The sequence below is a fragment of the Choloepus didactylus genome, chromosome 6 (genome assembly GCF_015220235.1).
Source record: "Choloepus didactylus isolate mChoDid1 chromosome 6, mChoDid1.pri, whole genome shotgun sequence".
In the NCBI taxonomy this organism is placed as follows: domain Eukaryota; kingdom Metazoa; phylum Chordata; class Mammalia; order Pilosa; family Megalonychidae; genus Choloepus; species Choloepus didactylus.
Window position 1 is genome coordinate 101,586,281 of NC_051312.1, and position 19,636 is coordinate 101,605,916.

The 19,636-nt window shown below is 33.4% G+C and overlaps 1 protein-coding gene across 4 annotated transcripts in view; it reads left to right on the forward strand.

The window, feature by feature from the left end:
- The window catches only part of EED (embryonic ectoderm development), a 52,125-nt gene extending 32,869 nt beyond the window's left edge, over positions 1 to 19,256 (forward strand). Inside the window, exons 5-13 of one of the 4 annotated variants that reach the window (XM_037840979.1) lie at positions 1,035 to 1,160; positions 1,786 to 1,867; positions 5,039 to 5,130; positions 7,265 to 7,398; positions 9,328 to 9,433; positions 10,648 to 10,722; positions 17,644 to 17,713; positions 18,457 to 18,530; positions 18,848 to 18,989. In XM_037840979.1, the coding sequence (XP_037696907.1) occupies positions 1,035 to 1,160; positions 1,786 to 1,867; positions 5,039 to 5,130; positions 7,265 to 7,398; positions 9,328 to 9,433; positions 10,648 to 10,722; positions 17,644 to 17,713; positions 18,457 to 18,524 (753 nt within the window). In that variant the 3' untranslated portion in view covers positions 18,525 to 18,530; positions 18,848 to 18,989. Of the gene's footprint in view, positions 1 to 1,034; positions 1,161 to 1,785; positions 1,868 to 5,038; positions 5,131 to 7,264; positions 7,399 to 9,327; positions 9,434 to 10,647; positions 10,723 to 17,643; positions 17,803 to 18,456; positions 18,531 to 18,847 lie in introns of all 4 variants that reach the window. The other 3 variants (XM_037840977.1, XM_037840980.1, XM_037840978.1) reach the window with 3 other exon arrangements.
- The last annotated feature ends 380 nt before the right edge of the window (positions 19,257 to 19,636 follow it).

Consider the following 19,636-nt stretch of genomic DNA (forward strand, 5'->3'; position numbering starts at 1 on the left):
AGTTGAAGAACAGTTATTTAAACTCAGAGTTTAATGTGGAGGAGGGCAGCTAATTTCTTAACTGAATTTTTTGAGGCTGGTTCAGTTAGGCAGTTCTTGAATTACAGAGCATAGTGCTAAATGCAATTAACGTATCAGAGTTTAACTCTCATAAATGAAAAAAAAATTTAAGTAGGTAAGACGTGTATATGGTATAAAATTCAAAAGATAGTATATGATGTAAAAAAATCTTAACCATTCTTTTCTTAGATTCAAAATTATCGGCTTCTTTTATAGCCCTCCCCAAAGATCCTTGATAGGCATGTGTGTGTGTGTGTGTGTGTGTGTGTGTGTGTGTGTGTGTGTGTGTGTGTGTGTATGTGTGAATAAATCACAAATGTTAATGTACATTCTGCACCATGCTGTATTTAACAGTGTTATATTGGAAATCATTCCAAATCAATATTATCTTTAATTTGTATGATTTTGCCCTAATTTATATAACCAGTTTCACATAAATAGCCTTTCCAGCTATTTCCAGTCTTTCACAATTGCAGACAGTAGAGGTTACGCAATGACTCATGTTTTCTGTAGTAATGAGGCTTGAGCTGGGCTTTCCGCATCAGATTTTACTCTGCTTTATTTATGGGATGGCAGGCCAGGACTTAGGTTCTAGCCACTGATTTTAAAGACTTTTTCTTTTGAACTGTAATTGGCCTTATAAGAATAATCAAATTTATAACCTTGATTTTGTTAACAGTCATCTATTGGTCTTTCCAATCCTTGACACTAGAATCAAGTGTTCTGACTGAAGAACTGATTTGTGTACATACAGCTAAATAGTAATTAGAATTAAGTGGAGGAACTGAAGTTTTGTTTGTACATTTGATACAGATTTTAAACTTAATATCACCATTGTATAAATCTTCGTGTATAAAGAAAAGTGAGAACTTCTACATCAAAAAAAGTCAGCAGTTCTTTGGAGATATCTGTACTGTATTGTAATCATTGATATATTTTTCAAAAACATATTTCTTAACTGTAGCATTTCTTAGGCTGATGAAAACTTTTACACTTGTGCATGGACATATGATAGCAATACCAGCCATCCTCTGCTGGCAGTGGCTGGATCTAGAGGCATAATTAGGATAATTAATCCTATAACAATGCAGTGCATAAAGGTGGGTTTTATGTTTAAATTATAGATTTGCTTCTTTGAATGCGCTACTGTGAAAGTGTGTCATGTTGAATTTTAATTGGATGGGATCAATGTCTGTAAATTTCTGATTTGATTTGTACTTTAGTTATTGCTTTCTTTAGATAAGTTTTTTGAGACCTTTGTCACATTTGGGTAATATAAATTAAAGACTAAAAAGTGGAAAAATCTTTTTATTGCAATGCTTTCTTTTGTAATAATTTCCCCCTTTCAGCCTTGCCTTTGCCATTTTACAAGGCATCCAAATTGAGGGCATAGCATCAAGAGCACCTTGGAATTAATTGAAAGGTGAAGCCTAGGAAGTTGATTATAAAGAGTTTTACAAATCACTTTAGATTAGCAGGTTTTAACCCTGGCATACATTAGAACCATCTGATTTTTTTAAAACCTGCCAGTGCCTGAGAGTTCTCTGCAGGTGGGACTTGAGCATCCTTTTTTCCCCCTTTATGTTTGTTGGATGGCTTTTTAATGTGCAGTTAAGGTTGAGAACCACTACTTAAAGTGAAACTATTTTTCCATTCTCTTTAAGAGTTATGAAAGAGTATTTAATCTTGAAATATGAAACTTGAAATGTTTTATATTTATTATAGCACTATGTTGGCCATGGAAATGCTATCAATGAGCTGAAATTCCACCCAAGAGACCCTAACCTCCTTCTGTCTGTAAGTAAAGGTAAGAGAAGCAAGGATTTCTTTAGTCCTCTTTATGCAAAATTTTTTTAAGAGCAGACACTTTTAAGGGAAAAAAGAATTTTTTTTAAAGTTTCATAATGTAAAACTTGGCAGAAAAATCTCAGTCTAAATTAGCATTCCCAGCCAAGAATTGGGGAAGGAGACTGTGAATAGTACTGTCAACATCAGAGGTAAGTAAAATAATTTGTACTGAAGATTAGGTTTGTGTTACCCTTTTGCCCTTATTTATATTGTTTCTTTAATTTTAAATGGCATTTCTTTAAAAGTTTTTAAAATGGTTTCACGAATCACCTTCCAGTTTCCTTCAATCTGTCCAATTATGTAATAAGATATAGTACATTTGAAAATTTATATTGCTTTCCTATTAAAAAAAAAAGGCTTTTGCTTTATAAAACATTCCTTAAAATGCTAAGTTCTCCAGTACAGTTTCTTTGAAATATTTCTCAAACTTCTAAAGCATTGAATTACTTTTTTTTAAATTCAGTTTTATTGAGATATATTCACATACCATACAATCAGCCATGGTGTACAATCAGCTGTTCACAGTACCATCATATAGTTGTGCATTCATCACTCCAATCTATTTTTGAATATTTTCCTTACACCAGAAAGAATCAGAATCAGAATAAAAAATAAAAATAAACAGAAAACACCCAAATCACCCCCCCAGTCCCACCCTATTTTGCATTTATATTTTGTCCCCATTTTTCTACTCATCCATCCATACACTGGATAAAGGGAGTGTGAGCCACAAGGTTTTCATAGTCACACTGTCACCCCTTGTAATCTACATTGTTATACAATCATCTTCAAGAGTCAAGGCAACTGGGTTGCAGTTTGGTAGTTTTAGGTATTTACTTCTAGCTATTCCAGTACATTAAAACCTAAAAAGTGTTACCTATATAGTGCGTAAGAATGTGTGTAAGAATGTCCACCAGAGTGACCTCTCAACTCCATTTGAAATCTCTCAGCCACTGAAGCTTTATTTCGTTTCATTTCACATCCCCCTTTTGGTCAAGAAGATGTTCTCAATTCCATGATGCCGAGTCCAGATTCATCACCGGGAGTCAATAGCCTGTGTTGCCAGGGAGATATACACCCCTGGGAGTCAGGTCCCACGTAAGGGGTGGGGGTGGGCAGTGAGGTCATCTGTCAGGGTGGCTTAGTTAGAGAGAGGGCCACATCTGAGCAATAAAGAGTGACTCAGGGGGAGACTCTTAGCAGGCCTAGCCTCTCCCCTTCAGCAAGAAGCTTAATAGGGGCAAGCCCCAAGACAGGGGGCTCAGCACAACAAGCCATCATTCCTCAGTGGTTGTGAGAACATTAGCAGCAATCCAGGTGAGGAAGTCCAGCACCTCTGCATCTTCCCCCAGCTCCTCACGAATGCTTTTTGTGCTTGTATTGGCCCTATAAGTTACTCTGGGTTTCGACAAACCTCTTCATTTTTGTGTGAGTGCTCCAAAATGATTATAGGTTGTTCTTTTTTTTTGTTCTTAAATACTGTTTTCTCATTTTGGTTCTACTTACTTATTATTGTAGTCAAGTTTATTCTTTTCTTAGGCTTGTCATCTTACACTCCCCCACCCCAATCTCCTCAGATTACAAGATATTCTCAAATTAGAAAAACTGTATGAATGCTTCATTGTCATTTTCTTCTGACTACCAAGGTTTATCTTTGAAAAGTCACTACCTCTAAGATCTTAAATATATTTTCCCTTGAGAGTAGTAGCTAGCCTTGTATTTCTCTGCAGGTGACATAGGCCATAATACCTCACTTGTTCTAAATAGCACAATTTCTTAATCTTGTCTGTACCCATTGCATATCAAAACAGATTTTCAAAATGAATAGGAATTTTGCTGCAAACGTTACCAACAAAACAGTAAAAAGACAACCCATCAAACAGGAGAAAATATTTGCAAATCATATATCTGGACTTGTGTCCAGAAAATAAAAAGAACTCTTACAGCACAACAAAAAACCATATAACCCAATTAAAAATAGCTAAAAGTCTGAATAGATATTCATTTCTCTAAAGAAGATAGACAGCTCTTCTTTGGCCAATGAATAGAAAGAAAATGTTTCATACTGATACATGCTACAACATGGATGAACTTGAAAACGTAAGTGAAAGAGCCAGACACAAAAGAACATATAGTATATAATTCCATTCATATGAAATGTCCTCAATAGGCATGTCTATAGAGACAGAAAGTAGATTAGTGGTTTCCTGGAGCTGGGAAGGTTGGGGGATGTGGGGGTTCCGTTTTGGGGTGATGAAAATGTCCTAAAATCAGTTGTGATGGTTTCACAGTTCTGTGACTCTTCTAAAAACCATTGAGTTTTGTACTTTAAATGTGTGAATTATATAAATAAAATTTAAAAATTAATAGAAATTTAATGAAGTACTTACTATAATACAAAATGGTGATGGATTAGAAGCAAGATATTTTTATACCAGTGCTAATTTCTATTACTGACACAATGTATTACTAATAATAACCTCTTTGCTTTGCCTGTATAATATGTTAATATTCATTTGTAGTATGGATATTGTCATATTTCAGGCACTGAATATCATTTATTTTGCTTATTAATGCTGTACATTATTTTGTTATTAATGTTTAATGGAATATTAGATTGCTCTCTATACTTTTTAAAGGAAGATTATCACTATAAAATGACATCATGATGTATGTAGTTTTCAATCATATTTTGGGCTTTCTGTAGGAATCTTATAAATTTATTCCATCCCCTTCAAATTGTTACTGTGAGTGTGGTGGAGGAAAAAACTATATATCTAATTTTTATGGCATAATGTAAAAAAGCTTAGTTATGTCAAATTCCTAAGTATTTTTTATCTTAAAACCATGTCTTCATAAAATTATTAAAGAAAATTATTTGAGGTAAATAGGCTTAAAATATTTCTAAGATCACATAAATATTTCATTTTTAAGAGTTCAAGCTCATGCTTAGATAATTTGACATGTGATGTGTATATTTTAAGTTGCTATGTAAAACGGATTCCATACCTAGTTCTTATTATGCATAGCTTAACATAATGCAAATCACATATGTAGTTTTTACTTTAAGGAGATGTTAAAGGCAACAGTAAATGAATGATAAATATTAATATTTGTGTGTTTATATTAGATCATGCTTTACGATTATGGAATATCCAAACGGACACTTTGGTGGCAATATTTGGAGGTGTAGAAGGGCACAGAGATGAAGTTCTAAGTGCTGTAAGTTGAAAACTATGGGGCAGTGACCCTCATGTTGACTTAGCTGTGAATAATACTCAAGGGACTCTACTTATAAAAAAGCATGTGGTTTGGTTTGTTTTATGTAGTTTTCTGGGTAGTCTTTTCATTTATTTGTGACATACCAGGTTTTTAATCTTAAAGTGAAGGAATAAAGCAAGTAAATGTTTTTTGTGTGTGTTTTAATTATTTGCACTTTATACAGCTCTTGGAAACAATGCTATGAACTTGGAACTTTCCTTTATTACTTTAAAATCACCAAGTTAACTTATGTTTTGCAGTTTCTCATTTATTAAAGAAAAAATGTTAAACTAATTAGTCATTAAGAAACTTTATTTTTGTTTGAAGTTGAAATACAAATTATCCACTTTTAAAAATTATTTTATTTTGCTTACACTGAGTTGTTTCCAGCCTTTCTATTTGGATGGCATTGTACTATATAACACTAATAGTTCTGATTATCTTTAAAAATAATCAAATATTATCTTTGTACTGATCTATTATAATCTGCTGATCTAGTATAATTATATGGTACAGGTGTTTTTAATCAGGTTTCAGTTTTTTACATTATTTTAGCTTTACATATGTCTTATAGCCTACTTATTTCTTTAGTAAATTTATAGTTCTTCATTTCTGTTTTATTAAACTATATAAAGGGGCACCATGTTTTGAAGCATTGTAGCATTTTAGTTGGAGATATTTAATATTCATGTAGTTCAGGTTTGTATGCCTTTATGAGAATCATATCTACCTTAGGATACCCTTGTCAAGTTGCACCTATTTGGTTTTATGTGTACACAAGCCAAGTTTACCATCCTTTATCAAGAACTCTAAATTAAAGGTTCTGGTTCTAGGGTTATTTTGTTGATATTGACAACCCTAAGTAAGGTAAATGGGAGAAATAGAAACGACTTGAAATTTTAAAAAACAAGTCTTGTAAAATCGCGTCCATGATTAATTGGAAAGGTTGGGTTAACACAAAATATCAAGGTTAGTAAGAAAACTGTCCTCCTTAAATAGAACTCTCTACTGTTATTTCTTAAAATGAGAGCATGAGGCAGCAACAAAGGAATTCATTGCTAGAAGGATTGATGAGTAAGAATTTCATTAATCCATTATGATTATGTGCTTTGTGCTAAATAGCTGTCACTCAACAACAGCTTTCTGATATTTTTGTTGACTTTGCATCTTTGACCAAGAGAAATGAAAAATTCCATTTTTGGAATCTTGGGTTTTTTAAGAAATTTTTTTTGATAGGCTTGTTAAGGGTGTATTAGCATCTGTGACCTCTGTCTTTAACTGTGGAAAAAAGTGTTATAATCGATGAATTTTTAGGTTCCTATTAAAAATTAGTAGAATAGGTTAAAAACATTAAAATATGTGATTTGATTTTTTAAAACTCTAAAACCAGTGTCACTTCTTTGAAGTGTTTTGACTTTAGAAGTACAATTGAAGTAGAATTTCAGCTGTTTGAGGACTCATCACAATTGCTTATACAGATACTGATTTCATTGCTTGATCAGAGTTGTACAGGGGAAAGTTGAAGGTTATATTGGTCATTTGATAGTGTTTTTAAGATGTTTAGTGAAATATCAAATTGAAGGTACTTGATCAAAGAAGCCAGTTTTTATTTTAAGGGAATTTACTCAGTGGCTTCTTACATTTTAAACTATTTGAACCATAACCTCAAAATGTATTATGTTGTACTTTTGTAAAGTCATAGTCAGCATATGGAACAATATAACTTTTCAGGTTCTTGTGTCATAGAATATGTTACAGCATTGTTCCATTTACCTTTAAAATCAAGCAAAAGAAATATTTAAAGATAGTTGATAAATAAAACTAAATTCAAATAATTTACATCCTTGCTTTCCATATCAGAAAAGCTCATATGCTCTTGGTGGTGTTGAGCCTAGAAACCAATCAAAACTTTAAATCATGAAAGGAGTAAGTTACCTGTGATTTTGAGTCTAAATGAATAAAACTCAAAATCTAGTTAGTATTGTGTTTGAAATACAATTTGGACTCTGTTGTACATCAGATGAAAGTGGGTAAATATTGTAATTTGGGACTATAATTTATATACTTAATTTAAACTTTTTTGTTTTACATATAGGATTATGATCTTTTGGGTGAAAAAATAATGTCCTGTGGTATGGATCACTCTCTTAAACTTTGGAGGATCAATTCAAAGAGAATGATGAATGCAATTAAGGAATCTTATGATTATAACCCAAATAAAACTAACAGGTAACAGTTGTGATATTTAAAAAATTTGTCATCTCACACTGTTGAATAGATGGATTTTACTTTTGCCAAAATTATTATATAAGCCCCCAACATGGAGTTAAGAAGACCCTCTTTCAGAAACATTATTGAGATGTAATTTACAAACCATAAAATTTCCCATTTTAAATGGAAGCCCTTTATTTTTAATGTAATATATTTGACTTGATTTTTTAAAACCCCTTTTAAACCGTGTTTTCATCTTAATTTAATAACATATTTCACATATTTTTACTTGGCCTTCTAAGTTATAAATATTAAAATTCCAAATCAACTTAATTTTTTGTGGAATAAAGCCAGTAAAGGGCACATCAGTATAATGTTATATTAGCACTGTCAACACAGTCAATATAAATTTTTGTACTTTGTAAGGTTAATTCAAGACAAAAAAAATTTTTTTAAATAGGGTTATTAGCTTTAACTCATGAGAATATGTTTTACTCTAAATGACGTATTTCATTAATAAATGGTGAAAATTCAAAACCAGGAGCTTTGCCCCATGGAATGGTGGAGTGGGGAATTTTGCAGGTTTAATATTTTTTGAAATGCTTCAATTCTTTATGCCCGTTTCATTTTCAGAACCTTATCAAGCTATCATTAACATTTTCACTATAAATAGCAAATGTCTGTGTGTTAACTCTACATTTTTGTTTTAGCAAAGAGTCAGTTTACTTTTTGATTGTCAAGTCACATTATTAATAGATTGTTGAGTATGTAAGTATCACTAAACATTTCAGTGACTAGCATTCATCAGACCTAAATGGCCTCTAAGAGACTATCACAGTATTAAAATTATGTTTGGGTTTTTTCTAGAACTCTGGAATAAATACATTTCTTTCAGAAAGTAACATTGTGTTATGGTAATTTTCTCCTTAACAGAGGTTTAGCCCTAAAATTATAATATGTACTTGTCTTAGAAGCAATTAATGTAATTGTAACATAATTAAATTTTGGATCATTCTTAATATTTTAATGTTTAACAAATAAAAGATCCCAGAATTTGAATTGGAAGTGTTCCTTGGGATGATTCAGCTTAACATCTTTTCTACAAATGAGGGGAAAGGTAAAGGAAAAGGGTATGTGAATTACCCAAGACAGTTAAATGATGGCGTATGGTAGTTCTACAGTTACTTCAGTATATAACAAATGAGTCACTTATTAGATTAGAAATGTTATGTTTACTGTTAACTCTAGATTACTCTTACTATTAATAAACTCCAGTTTGTCTTATTTATGGGTTTCTTACAAATACGTTTGGGGAAAATGGGACCTCACTTTAGGTTCCTAAATGTAGTAATTATCTGGAAAAGTTCTAATGGAAAAATGCCCTGCTAGGTATGATTTTTCAGAAATAATTGCTCAAGGCAGGACTTTCTCATCTAACCTTGTCTTCAGCAGACTTGGGAATGATGTCTCTTTGTTCCTAGAAAGATGACTATCTTTTGAAATAGTCTAGATATGTAGACTTTTTATGGACCATTAATGGTTGATATTAAAGGTTTGAGTAGATAGCTTAGTATTATTTTCTCTGAGAAACTCACTGCTGCAGTCAGGTGTCTTTGCTTATGATTGATTAGGATAACCAGAATTAAAGTGATTTAGGGCTATATATAGTAACAGGCAGGAAGTTTGAGTTTTTATAAATGAAAATTCATAGGGCAAAAATAAAATTAAACTTGAGAGCCAAAAATGGAAAGAATATAGAAACAAAATTGGAATGAGACTTAACCTCCCAAGAAATAGGAAGGTATTCATTATCCAGGAATGTGAAATTTAAGTTGTCTATTTTCTTTTTCAAAGTTTTATAATTCTAAAAATGAAAATTTATGAGATTCTATTTTTTTTTTTTTTTTTTTTTTTTTTTACATTTTGACATTTTCATTCTTCCTTCAGGCCATTTATTTCTCAGAAAATTCACTTTCCTGACTTTTCTACCAGAGATATACACAGGAATTATGTCGATTGTGTGCGATGGTTAGGTGATTTGATACTATCCAAGGTATGGTAACTGCTGTTAAGCTGTGTATTGTATGTGTGAGCGTGTGTTGGAACTTGACAGGGAGTTCAGTTTTTATGCAGCCTGTTAGCAGATGGGAGTTTTGGTTTTTTTAAGTCTCATGATATTTTTGATAGATTTGGAAACTTGTTTTAGGCATAAAACATTCCTGTGATTTATTCTAATTCCTTAGTCTCCCATTAGATTAAAAGTGTAGCTTTTAAGGTGATATTGTTCTCTGATATTTAATGTTGTTGCAAAATAACCCATATCAAAAGCCAATAGGGGTTTGTTTTTTTGTTTTCTATTGGGTTTTTTTGTTTTGTTTTGTTTTGTTTTTGGTCCGTTTGTGTGTATTTCCATAAATTTTTATTTACAAAAATAGGCAGCTGGAGTTGGCTCATGGGCTGTAGTTTGCCAACCCCTGCTCTAGCATTTTGGTGGAATAGATATACTTTTGCTGATAATTTAGAGATGTTATTGGTGATATCATCCTAACATTTAAGACTCTCAAATTTTGGGAAATAACTATCCAGTTTCTTTCCTTGATGTGGATTTCAGGGCATTTCATGTTTTCTTGAGTAGAGCCTGAGTTTTCCTCCCCACCTTGGGCTTATGTGGGTATATTTTTACTTCTTTTTTTTTTTTTTTTTTTTTTAACTTTATGTCTTGAAATATAGATTCACAGGAAGTTTCAAAGATAGTGCAGAGAGGCCCTGTGCTCTTCATCCAGTTTCCCTCAATGGTTAGATCTTATATAACTATAATACACTCTCAAGTCTAGGAAATTGATGTTGGTGCAATGTGTTTGTGTAGTTCTGTCATTTTATCACATGTGAATTTTGTCATTTCAAGAATATTACATAAATTGAGTCTAGAGTAGGAGATCTTTTGAGATTGGCTATTTTCACTCAGCATAATGCCCTCGAGATCCATGCAAGTTGTTCTGTGTATCACTAGTTCTCCTTTTTTATTGCTGAGTAGTATTCCAGGGTATGGATATACCATAGTTTCTGTAACCATCCATTTATTTTAGGATATTTTGGTTGTTTCCAGGTTTGGGTTATTACAAATAAAGCTGTTACGACCAATTGTGTACAGGTTTTTGTGTGGACATAAGTTTGCATTTCTCTGGGATAAATGCCTAGGAGGGCAATTGCTGGGTCATATGGTTAAATTTGTTTAGTTTTTTAAGAGACTGCCAAACTATTTTCCAGAGTGGCCGTGCCATTTTACATTCTCACCAGAAATGTAGGAGAGATCCAGTTTCTCGGAGGCTTCGCCGGCATTTGGTATTGTCACTATTTTTTATTTTAGCTGTTCTGATAGGTGTGTAGTGATATCTCATCGTGGTCTTAATTGCATTTCCCTGATGGCTAGTCATTTTGAACATCTTTTCATATGGTTATTTCCCATTCATATAACTTTTTTGGTGATGTCTCTTCATATCTTTGCTCATTTTCTAATTAGATTGGGTTTTTTTTTAAACTGTTGAGCTTTGAGAGTTCTTAATATATTAAAAAAACGACTTCTATGTCAGATACGTTGTTTGCAAATATTTTCTTCCAGTCTGTAGTCTGTATTTTCCATCCTCTTAACAGGGTCTTTTGCAGAGCCAAAGCTTTTAATGTTAATGAAGTCCAATTTATTGACTTTTAAAAAAATTACTATTATTTTATGCATTATGCTTTTGGTGTCACATCTAAGAACTCTTCACCAAGCCCTAGATCCCAAAGATAATCTTGATTTTCTTCAAAAAGTTGCATAGTATTAGGTTTTACTACATGTAAGTGTGCATTTTGAGTTGATATTTATATAAGGTATGAAGTTTAGGTAAAAGTTCGTATTTTTTGGCCTGTAGATATCCGGCTGTACCAGCACCATTTGTTGAAAGAATATCCTTTGTCCATTGAGTTGCTTTCACATCTTTGCCAAAAATTATTCAACCAGACTTGTGAGAAGCTCTTTCTGGTTTCTCTATTCTCTCCCAGTGATCTATACATCTGTCCCTCTGCCAGTACTACATGGTCTTGATTATTATAGCTCTATAAATCTTGAAATCTAGTAAGAGTGATTTTTCTCACTTTACACTTCTTTTTCAAAATTGTTTTAGCTATTCCAGTTTCTTGGCTTCTCTATAAACATCTTAAAATAATCTTGTCTCTATTTATTAAAAATCCTGATGGGATTTTGATTGGAATTATCTTAATTATATATCAAATTGAGAGGAGAATTAACATCTTCACTATATGGACCCTTCCAATCCATGAACATGGTATGTCTCTCCATTTAGATCTTGGATTTCTTTCATCAGCATTTTCTACTTTTCAGCATGTAGTCCTGTAAATGTTGGTAGATTTACATATAAGTACTCTTTTTTTGAGATTTGTAACTGGTATTTTAAATTTCAAGTTCCACATGGTCATTGCTAAGATATAGAAATACAATCAATTTTTGCAAGTTAATCTTGAATCCTGAGATCTGGCTGAACTGCTTATTAGTTTTAGTAATTTTTTTGTTTGTTTTGGTTTTGGTAGCTTCTTTGGGATTTTCTGTATAAACCATTGTGTCACCTGCAAATAGGGGTAGTTTTAGTTTTTCCTTTTTGAACTGCATACTCTATTTTTTTTTTTTTTTTTTTCCTGTTTTGCACTGGTGAAGTTCTGGTACTGTATTGAATGGCAGTAATGAGAGAAGACATCCTTGACTTGTCCCCCAATATAAGAGGAAAGCATTCCATTTTTCACCATTAAGTATATTAGCTGGGTGGTTTTTGAAATGTTCTCAATCAAGTTGAGGACTGTCCCCTCTGTTGTTAGTTTTTTGACAGTTTTTCTCATGAATGAATGTTGAATTTTGTCTAATTCTTTGTCACAACAATCACATGATAAGGTCATGTGATTTTTCTTCTTTGGACTGTTAATACAATGGGTTACATTGATTGTTTTAGCTTTGCATCCCTGGAATAAATCCCACTGTGTCATGGTGTTTCATTTTTTATGTGTCAATGAATTCTCTTTGCTAATATTTTGCTAAGGATTTTATGTCTGTATTCATGAGGAACATGGGTGTGGAGTTTTCTTTTCTTGTATGGTTTTGTCAGGGTGCTACTGACTACATAAAATGAATTGGTGAGTGTTCCCGCCTCCTGTTTTCTGTAAGAGATTGTATAGAATTGGTGTTAATTCTTTAAATGGTTGGTAGAATTCTCCAGTGAAACTATCTGGGCCTAGAAATTTTGAGGGTGGAGTTTTAAACTACAAATTCAATTTAACTTTTATATTGGGTGAGTTATGGTGGTTTGTGCCACTCAAGGAATTGGTCCATTTCATACAAGGTCAAATTTATGTGTATAGAGTTCTTTGTTGTATTCCCTTATTTTTTTGATGTCTGCACAGTCTGTGGTTATATGTGCTTCCTTCTTGAAATTGGTAACTTGTTTTTTTTTTTTTTTTGGTCAGTCTTGATAGATGTTTGCCAATTTTATTGATCTTTCAGAGAACCAACTTTTTATTTATTGCTTTTAATGTTTTCCATTTTACTGATTTCTCTTTATTATTTCTTTCCTTCTGTTTGTTTTTTTTTAAGGTGGAAGCTTGAATTATTGAGACTTCTTGATTTCTAATATAAGCATTTGTTGCTGTTGATGTCCCTGTCAATATTGCTTTGGCTACATTCCATGAATTTTGATAAAAAGTATGTTGTTTAGTTTCTAGGTATTGAGAAACTCCCCTGTTTCCTTTCTGTTAATGATTTCTAGTTTGATTCCATTGTGGTTAGATGATGCACTCTGCATGATTTTTATTCTTTCAAGTTTTTTGAGATCTTTCTTATGGGCTTTTGTTATATGTTCCATGGGAGCTTGAAAAGACTATTCTGCCATTGTGTGGTATGTTCTTTAAGATCCTTTTGGTTGAATTATTCTATCCTTGTTGATTTTTTTGTCTACTTGTTTCATCAATTATTGAGAAAATGGTGTTGAAGTCTCCAACTTGTCTCTTCCTTCAAATTATAGCCCATGTTTTACAGCTCTGTTGTTTGGTGTGTACCTTGAGTATTACATGTCTTGTTGCTTTACCCTTTTGTTATGTAATGTCTTTCTGTACCTGATAATTTGCTTTGAAGTTAGCTTCATCAATATTAATGTAGCCATTCCTGTTTTCTTTTGATTTGTGTTTGTATGGTATAGCTTCTTTCATCCTTTTTACTTTCAGTCCATTTATATCATTGTATTAGAAGTGAATTTCTTGTAGAAGGCATATAATTGGGTCATATTTTTTATCTACTCTGCCCTCTCTGTCTTTTAGTAGGTGTATTTAGACCATTTATATTTAAGTTTTAACTTGGCAATACTGACTGCCTTTTTTTTTTTTTTTTTTTTTCTTTTTTTCTCTGTTATTCATTTTTCTTTTTTTCCTGCCACCTTGGGGTTACTGGCACATTTTTTAGAATTCCATCTTGATTTATTTATACTGTTTATTAGTGTATTTCTTTATGTACCTTTTTTTAGAGGTTGCTCTAGATTGTTATATATACATACTTTATCGCAATATACTGATACGAACAGTTTGCCAGTTCAAGTAAAATATAGAAACCTTCCCTCTATGCCACTTGATCCTACCCTATTTATAATGTAATTGTCTTAACTATTTCTTTTATATTTGAGAACCACATCAGACAGTATTAATTTTTGCTTCAGGCATCAAACATGATTCAGAAAGAGAAGAGTATTGTATTTACACATTCTGCTTTTTTCATTCTTTCTGATGTTCCAACATTCCTCCTTATATCATTTCCTGTTTAGAAAACTTACCTTTGCCATTCTTTTAGGGTAGGTCTGCTGGTGACATCATTTTAGTTTTTCTTTATCTGAGAATGTCCTGATTTCTTCCCTTTCATTCCTGAAGGATATTTTCATAGAATATAGGATTCTGGGTTGCCAGTTCTTTTCTTTCCACACTGAAAAATGTATCACTTCCTTCTAGCATCCATGGTTTCTTATAAGAAATCCACTGTCACTGGAATTGTTTCTCTGCTATAGGTAAGGTATTCTTTCTGTCTTGCTGCTTTCAAGATTTTTTCTTTATTTTTCATTTTCAGAATTTTGACTATGATGTGTCTTGATATGGATTTCTTTGGATTTATCTTGTTTGGGGTTTGCTCACCTTACTGAATATGTAAGCTGATGTCTTTTGGAACATGATTTGTCCCAAATTTGGGGGTATTATTCACATTCTTTTTCAGCCCTGCCTTCTTCCTCTTCTCCTTTTGGGACTCTGACACACATTAGATCTTTTCTTTGGTCACTGACACTTGGTCACCTTTTTGCTTATTTATTTTTTTAAATTCATTTTGTTGTTCTTCATATCTTCTCTTTCTTTGCTGAGACTTTTTTGTTTTAAGCATGTTCATTAATTGTTCATTGAAGTATTTTTATGAGGGCTGCTTTAAAATCCTTGTCAGATAGCTTCAACATCTGTCATCTCACTGTTGCCATCTATTTTTGATCTTTTCTTGTTAAAAGTCAAGATTTTCAAGATTCTCTGTAATCAGTGTTTTTTTTTCTATTAAGACCTGGATATTTTGGGTATTAAGCTATAAGACTTTGGATTTTATTTATGTCTTCTCTTATAGCAGGCTTCCTCTGACATCTTTCTAGCTGGTGAAGGGGAGCATTGACCTGTGATTGTCTAGCGGTGGAAGTCCAGGTTCCCCACTTGGCCTGGGTTAGTGCTGAGTGGGATTTCAGGTTCCCCAGTAGACCTCAGCTGATGCCATCTTAACTGGGAGAGGCCAGAATGCCTCCTTGCAGCTCCCCAAGTGGCCTCTCCTGATACTATATTGGAGGTGGTAGCTTCTTACCACTGGTGATGATGAAACTCCTGTGTCTCTGCTAGGCCTCCTCTTATACCACCCCAGCAGAGAGAAGGAAGGTCACCTTGTTATCATGGGAAGGGGTATCAGGGGTGTAGGCACTTGAGGTATACACAGTTAGTGCTTCAAGAGGGTCCCTAGTGAGCCTTTGCTTGTTAGGATGGAGGTGGGTTTTTCCTGGAGTATTTGGTTGGAATATAGTGTTTGTTGTCTGAAAGTTTTCTGTCTTGGTATGCTGCCATTTTCTTGGTCCCTTGGTCCCTGAGAGAGCAGACTTGTTGGAGCTCCAAGTCCATTAATATTTCTGAGTTGCCAGCTTCTTTAGTATCCAATGTGGAATCAAGGTACATGAGGCAAAAGAAAACCCAGGGAACTCAACTCTGTATCATCTTTCAGGTCCCAAGATCCAAATTCGTCTGCCTTCTTCTCATGACCTTTTAGAATCTTATGTTTACTTTATATATAATATCCAGAGATAGGGGAAAGGAGTCTACTTCATTCTTCTGGAAGCAGAAATAAAAGCAATTAGCTTTAACATTTCTGCTCTTACCAGAACTTAATCAAAGCACAGAAATGGGTTTCTGAATTTTGGGTGAGAGTCTGAACCAGATCTTTGGTCTCAAATGTGGCTTTGCACCAAAATCAGTGAGAAAACATTGTAAAAATAACTTCCTAGGTCTTACCCCAGAGATTCTAAATCGGGTACATGGACGTCTGAGTACTTGTAATTTTAAAAAGCTCTCTAGATGATTTTGAATTGCAGCCATCCTCTAGCTTGAGCAAATTCTTTTTACCGCTCATATATTTTAGTTTTCTGTGAGGGGATTCTGCTAATTAAGGATTGTTTTCTGCAGTGTAGCCAGTAAGAAGCACTTGAGCTGTTTTATAATGCATCTGGATCCATCTCCCTTTTGAGATTCTGCTTTAGTAGGATTTGGGCTGAGATAAGTCTTTTGAGAAAACTCCAGGAGTCTTAGTTAAGAGCCATCAAACCAGGTGATCTCTAACTTACTTTAGAGTAAAGAACTTGTATAACAGCTATCATATAGCATTGTGATTTCATAAAGTCTTAAAAAGGTAGAGAAAAATATTGTTGAGATAAACGTGCTGTCCCCTTTCTGATCTTCCTGTTGCCCTGATATTAAACTATCTGGAAACCCACAGGGCTGCCACATACGAACCTACAGGCTGTATCCTGTAAAACCCTAGAAGGCACTGTTCGCCTAGACCGGAGTTCCTTAGTTGATGTTGGGCCAGATAATTCTTTCTTGTCAGAGGCTGTCCTGTGCTTTGTAAGATATCAAGCGGCATCCCTGACCTTGACTCACTAGAAGCCAGAGACATTGCCAGTTGTTCCCAGTGGGCAGAATTGCTTTGCATGCCCTCTTTCTAAGGACTACTGACTTAGAAGGTAATAGGAATTCTACCCACTGTTGTACAATTTTTCTTCCATTGTATTCTTTACCACTTGTTACTTAACTAGAAGTTTGTGCAAAGATAAGGAAGGCCTAACTTCTCACCCTGTTCCACCATTGCCATTTTAGTGCCTTGCCATTAAACCACTGCTTTTATTGCCTTCTATGGCCTTATTTATAATCTGATCTCTAAGCCCCTTTCTATGAATTCTTTAACTTTCCTAAGACATCTGTTGAGCACCTACCATGTTGCAGGCACTGGGGATGAAGGATGAGTAGCAGTTAACCAGGTGAAGGGAACCATGTGTGGTTAGAGGTGGAATGGGCAGGGGGGCATGGCACAATGAGGCTAATGTTCAGAGGACAGATTATGAAGGGCCATGTATTCTAAGCTATGTGCTTGTACTGTTATATTTAATATATAAAATACTTCAAGTCTCTGGGTATCAAAGTATCTAGAGCTGAATTTGGTTTGATCTAGAAGACAAATTATGCCTTCCAAAATCAATATTACAGACAGTGTAATGCTTTTGTATTTTCTAATTCTGTTGCTAACTGGAGTCTTGTCCTCAAGAGTGGACATTGAATCCATAAATATAGGTGAATATATTTTGCTAATAATATACATCATTAACCAGGTTCTAAGAACTGTCGATTAAAAAACTGAAAGTAGATGTTAAAATTGGTGGATATGGGTATCGGGGGGAATAGGGGTATGTTGGAGTACTCTATAGAGTTTGTATTATTTTTGTAACTCTCCTGTAAGTTTGGAAGTATTTCAAACTAAAAAAGAAAAAGGGGTAAGACAAATCACAAACTGAGGGGAAAAAATGATAGTGAAAAGCAAGATTTATTTTTAATTTTTACATTCAATTCTTTACTTAAGATTTCTTTTTTAAAAATTTCTCTCTCTCTCTCTTTAAGTCTTGTGAAAATGCCATTGTGTGCTGGAAACCTGGCAAAATGGAAGATGATATAGATAAAATTAAACCCAGTGAGTCTAATGTGACTATTCTTGGGCGATTTGATTACAGCCAGTGTGACATTTGGTACATGAGGTTTTCTATGGATTTCTGGCAAAAGGTAGCAACACACTTTCATATTTTGAAATTATTTGACCTGTGAAAGGCTGTTGCAATTTTAGCTTTTCCTATTGTGCCCGTATTTTTCTTTTAAGAATCTACCTTGTATTGATTACTTTACCCTTTGTAATTTATTCTACCTTCTATGTCTGCATACCATCTGCAGTACTTGTTATGAATGAATTGCAGTAGGTAAGGTGTCAAGTTTTACTTAGCATACCACCCATTACATTACTGTGTTAACCTTGTATAGCTTTTTCCTAGAAAAACTTAAGAGGAAAATCAATGGAAGGCAGAGACAAAATACTAGTTATCTAAATTTATAGAGAGATTTGGTGCTAGAATATTTTGGTAACAGATTACATGGGCATTTATTTTTGTTAAGAAAGCACTGGGAGAGTTTTCTTTAGCTTTTCCTACAATTCTATAAGACAGAAAAGCACCATGCTAACCATGTAAACTATAAAGCTCTTCCATAAATTTGCAAAATGCCTTCTCATTACTCATTAGGAATGTAACAGAAAGATCATCAGGAGCACAGCCAGAGGCTGGAGCTGAGATCTTTCTGAATAAAAAAGGTCTTGTAGGATTGCTTGAATGCTTTATAATCTGATGATTTTATTAATTTGTTATATTTTTAAATATGTTTATGCAGATGCTTGCATTGGGCAATCAAATTGGCAAACTTTATGTTTGGGATTTAGAAGTAGAAGATCCTCATAAAGCCAAGTAAGCATTTAGAAATTTTGTTAAAATTTCTGCCTTTTTCTCCAAAATTTTAGGACAGTAAAGTATTTCTTTCTTAATCACATGATTGTGTTTTGTGAATACTTTGGTGATAAGTTATTTCTTTCTATAAATTTTATGGTGCTTCTAAAATGTAAAATATACCCAGATTTTTTGAAACTTGAGATTGAACTTGTATATTCTAGATTTTAGTATTTTCTATTTGACTTGGAATATGTTCATTTTCTAATTCACTGTTTTAAGTTAGATACTCACAATACTATGTATGCTACATAACCTGTTTTCCTGTTTCTTCCTAGATGCACAACACTAACTCATCAGAAATGTGTTGCTGCTATTCGACAAACCAGTTTTAGCAGAGATAGTAGCATCCTTATAGCTGTTTGTGATGATGCCAGTATTTGGCGTTGGGATCGACTTCGATAAATTACTTTTTCCTATTTAAAATTAGAGTTGTATGTGTATAATAGAATCTTTTTAATGTATCTTGTTAGTAAGCACACATAGAGCATTTAGAGTTGTCTTTCAGCATTCAATCAGGCTGAGCTGAATGTAGTGATGTTTACATTGTTTACATTCTTTGTACTGTCTTCCTGCTCAGACTTCACTGCTTTGAATAAAAAATTATTTTTGTAAAGCTATTTGTTAGTTTATTTTCATGGTGATGAAATGTTGAAAGTAATAAAATTATGCCTTATCTTTTTGTAATGATCATATTTTTTGTTTTGTTCTTAACTGGTGGAAACTATTTAATGTAGAGATTAAAAGTGTAGGCTCTAGAACTAAGCTGAGTTTAAAATCGTGGCTCTGCCAGCAACAGAACTTGGATGAGTAAGTTAACATTTCTCTCTGTTTCCTTGTGTGTAAACAGGGGTTGTTGGGAAGATCAAATGATAATACACGTAAGGCAGTTAGAACAGTTCTTGACATATAGTAACCCCTAAGTACATTTTAAATTGTTGGAATATTATCATTAGGGCAAGGATGAGAGGAGCAAAAAGCAAAAATATAGTGAAATAAATGGGGAGTATGCCCATGTAGTGAGTTATTGCCCCTTTATTTAGAAAAATATTGTTCCAGTGGTTTGT